This window comes from Blastocystis sp. subtype 4 (genome assembly GCF_000743755.1).
Source record: "Blastocystis sp. subtype 4 strain WR1 chromosome Unknown seqid_0511, whole genome shotgun sequence".
NCBI classification, from domain to species: domain Eukaryota; class Bigyra; order Opalinata; family Blastocystidae; genus Blastocystis; species Blastocystis sp. subtype 4.
In genome coordinates this window covers 1-4,425 of record NW_014569036.1, presented here as the reverse complement: position 1 = coordinate 4,425, position 4,425 = coordinate 1, and the positions used below count along the sequence as shown (strand labels likewise).

At 41.3% G+C, this 4,425-nt stretch overlaps 2 protein-coding genes across 2 annotated transcripts; one reads left to right on the top strand and one right to left on the bottom strand.

The window, feature by feature from the left end:
* On the bottom strand, positions 1–798 carry JH06_5348 (hypothetical protein; the record flags this gene model as incomplete). Its single annotated transcript, XM_014669524.1, has 1 exon — positions 1–798. A coding segment is annotated over one exon (798 nt), but the record flags the coding sequence as incomplete, so codon positions are not given.
* A 1,934-nt stretch (positions 799–2,732) lies between these two features.
* JH06_5545 (inosine-5 -monophosphate dehydrogenase) lies at positions 2,733–4,416 on the top strand (the record flags this gene model as incomplete). Its single annotated transcript, XM_014669523.1, has 2 exons — positions 2,733–2,862; positions 3,002–4,416. The coding sequence occupies 2 exons, from the start codon at positions 2,733–2,735 to the stop codon at positions 4,414–4,416; spliced, it is 1,545 nt and encodes a 514-aa protein (XP_014525009.1).
* Between the last annotated feature and the right edge of the window lie 9 nt (positions 4,417–4,425).

Here is a 4,425-nt window from a genome sequence, read left to right as displayed (position 1 = left end):
GGTTGATTGAGGATAGGAGAAGGCAGAGAGAGGAAGGAGAACAGTGAATGTGAGAACAACCTTCTGACTGGCTCCATCACTCTGAGCATTGATAGTCACGAATCGAGAAGAAACCCTTTCTGTTGGAGTTCCAGAAATCTCTCCAGTTGAAGCATCAACAGTGAGACCAGCAGGCAGAGATCCTGAGAACACAGACACAACAGCTGTTCTTTGAAGTGTGGGAGTTAGCATGAAGGGTTGTTCCACACTAATGATGAAACTAGTTTGAGGGAAGAAGATATACTCTGGAATCACTTCGAGTGATACTTCACCTGAGGCAGATCCAGCTGCATTTCTGGCAGTTATGGAGTAAGTAACAGACAAAGAAGCCCTTGTTGGAATTCCAGAAATCTCTCCTGTTTTAGGGTTGAAAGATAATCCAGTCGGGAGGGAAGTTGAACTGATCTCCCAGTTGGTAGCAATGTTTCTGACTAATGGAATACCAGTAGATACAGTCTGACCAATCACAAATACGAATCCTGTTGAGGAATAACGAACATTCTCAGGTGGCAATAGTACACAATGAGTAGTCACTTCAGGACCCAAAGATCCATTTGTACACTCACGATATGAATAACCACGATATCCATATCCACAATTCTTCACAGACATCTGACCTTCATTCACAGGAGGATATGCTCCTTCTCCAGCACATATTGCTCCCACAGGCTTACAATAAGCCATATGAATCGAAGCTAGTGGTGGAATACCACCAGATGACCATGGAATCTCCCATCGATACTTCCTGAATGCACCCATAGAGATAGGCACAGACAACTGAGGTTTCGTTCTTTCCAATATGTCTAGTTCAGAAACCTTCAGAATGGTAGCTGGCTCTTCAGTAGTATTCTCAGGAGTGTAAAAACCCCGGAGAGCGAAATCGAATGAAGTGATATTTTCATATGAAAGAATGTTAAATGAATTTGATCTGCTTCCAGCCAGATTCTCAACAGTCCATTCGATGAACTGACTTTCTGCCAGCAAGCTGACCTTGTGTGTAAGGATCCAAGTCCATGATATCAGCAACAGTACCTGATTCCAGTTTAGTAGAATTGAGAAAAGAATAAGAATCAACAACAGTAGAACAGTCTTCAACTCCAAATACTCCAGTAGCATCAAACACAACAGGATCAGAAGAAGAACCATTCAAACCACGATGAATCTCGAAACTGAATACATTACTGCCCTCTTGAATTCCAGCTGTTGCCAGAATCATAACAAGTACCAACACTCAAGGAGAGATTCAATGGTCCAAATCCATTCATGTTCAGTGGAGTGAATATGATGGAAATAAGTAGATATATCATTTTCATCTTTCTGACAGGTTTACAATCGTTTATCATCTTTGTCAGGGAATGAGCTATATGAGTGATTCCATCATCTCATAATGTTGTTGTATATGAGTTATCGACAAGAAAATGTATTTGTAAGAGTTGATTCTGAAATAGGGTATTACTTCTTAAAGATCATAAAAACAATTCTCCTTGTCTTTTTAATTGTATATTCACTTATCTCATTCCAGACGAAAAAGCAAAAGATGATGTTCTTTGTTCTTATCTTTATTATAATATCGGATGGGAATCTGAACAACTGTACCCTTTATAAAGTTCATTCGAATGAAATTCAATGATTCTGGCGCTCCATAACTATACCTCACTTTGACTAAAAAACTACTACTTGGATGACAGGAAAGTTGACGAAGAAACACCGTTATACGTTCCCCTCAATATCTAGATAAGAAAGAGTACTCTCAAAACTCAGATTCAATCGTGTCATGAATCGATCCACCTCACTCATTTGTACATAAACAAGTGCATGCATCTTGTCCCTTGCCATCTGGACCATATAATACAAAGGAATTGCTCCATTCTTGAAGGAAACGATTGTAGTTTTTACCATCACGGTCTCGTTGAAAGGCAGAAATCGTGTAGATGGTATGATTCTCGACAAGAACCAAATAGATCTCATTCTGAGATACTGCCTTAGCGAAGAATCGTGCTCCTGAAATGATAGATTGTCCAAAAAGCAAGCTCAGCCATGCGAGAGAGAACATTTTGCTTCTGTCCCATATTCTGAGAAGAATCGCAGGGAATACTATTTGATCTATTTCTCATTGTATGAGAGATATGAAAAGCAAAAACTATGATAGTTAAGTCAATTGGTACCAACTGCACGTTTATATTGGAAGAACTGGAATGCCTACACTCTTTCTGGATTCCCGCGGTGAACCATTTCTGATCCAATTCTATATTAATATGGGACATACTATTCATTGTTGGAGAGGAATCGTCATTAGAAGGTTCGGGAAGAGTAGATCAGTTGTAAAGATTCAAACTCTTTGACTGTTGATTCTCTTTGAACTGAAGCCAATTCCAACATACTGAGATGCTCTTTAGTGTAGATGAAGTGACGACCCCCAACTATTACACAAGGTGAATAATTCTGTTATCCCCTTCATGACCCATATCAGGTTGTAGAATTGGGGCTGAAACAACACTACGGGAATCTAGAAAGAATATGGGAGGTATAAACACTTCAGGATTGGTGTATTCATTCGTTTCCGACAGTTTTTTTTAAACGGTTGTTCTATAGGTAAGTGTTTATACGAAAGGAAGTGTTCAATGATATTTCATGGTTGATTCTTTCTTTTCCTTCCATTACTTGATTGTGCAAATAATTGACTTCTTTAGATAATGGAGTACACCTTGCCCACCAAAATTGCTGACTATGCTGTTGGAGGAGATGGATACGATCTGGATTACATTTTCTCGAAGGTTTTTGATGGAACAACATGCACTTATGATGACATCATTTTCATGCCTGGTATGTTGTGAGATGGTTATTTGATGTGGTTAATGTTTTTTTCTGTGATAGACTTCTGAGGTGGAAGTCTTTGAAGACACTGGTCCTAACTGAGCACACATTGTTTCCTTCCATTGATCCTTGTACTAATTGGGTATAGGTTATATCAACTTCCTTCCTGATAAGGTCGATCTGACGAGTTACTTCAGTAAGCATATCAAGTTGAATATCCCAATGGTCAGTTCATGCATGGACACTGTAACGGAGCACAGCATGGCTATTGCAATGGCTCAACATGGTGGTCTTGGTGTAGTTCATCACAACTGTTCTATTGAAGTTCAAGCTCATGAGGTGCAACTCGTGAAGAAGTATCGTAATGGAGTGATTCTTGATCCTATCATTCTGACTCCTGAACATACTGTGAGTGACTGTTTGAAGTACAAGAAGGAGTATGGGTTTGCTGGTTTCCCGATTACGGAGAATGGAAAGTTAGGAGAGAAGCTTCTTGGAATTGTGGCTAGTCGTGATATCGATCTTGTAGAAGATCCCACCACAAAGATAAAGGATGTGATGACTTCTGAGAATATCCAGACTGTGAGTGATAAGATGGATTCTGCAGAGGCTGTGGAACTGCTGCGCAAGAGTAAGGTGGGAAAGCTTCCTGTGGTGGATAGTGATGGCAACATTGTGGCATTGATGTCTCGTACAGATCTCATCAAGAACCGTGATTTCCCTATGGCAACTACGGATTCACAAGGCCGTTTGGTGTGTGCTGCTTCTGTTGGCACACGTCCTATTGATAAGGATCGAGCTAAGGCTCTTATCGAAGCTGGTGTGGATGTGTTGGTGGTGGATTCCTCACAGGGTGATTCCTGTTTCCAGTTGGAGATGATTCGTTGGTTGAAGACGAATTATCCTCAGATTGATGTGGTGGGTGGTAATGTGGTAACTGTGCGTCAGTGCAAGCATCTTATCGAAGCTGGTGTGGATGGTATTCGTATTGGTATGGGTGTGGGTTCAATTTGCACAACACAGGAGGTGTGTGCTGTGGGTCGTGGTCAGGGTTCAGCTGTTTATTTCCTGGCAAAGTATTGTTCTCAGTTTGGTATTCCTGTGATTGCTGATGGTGGTATTGGTAATGTGGGTCACATCACAAAGGCCTTGTGTCTGGGTGCTAGCACTGTGATGATGGGAAGCATGCTTGCTGGAACTGAAGAGGCTCCTGGCAAGTATTTCTATCGTGATGGTGTGCGTCTGAAGAAGTATCGTGGTATGGGATCTCTCGAAGCTATGGAACATGGATCGAGTCAGAGATACTTCTCCAGCTCACATGCATCGATGCGTGTAGCTCAGGGTGTTGTGGGCTCTGTTGTGGATAAGGGATCATTGCGTCAATACCTTCCTTATCTAGTACAGGGTGTACGCCATGGATTCCAGGATCTTGGTGTAAAGAGTATGACAGATTTGAATGAACAGCGAAAGGATGGTCGTCTGCGTGCAGAAGTGAGATCATCTAGTGCTCAGGTTGAGGGAGGCGTTCATAACCTTCATAGTTATGAGAAGAGACTGTTCTAAGTGACTTTA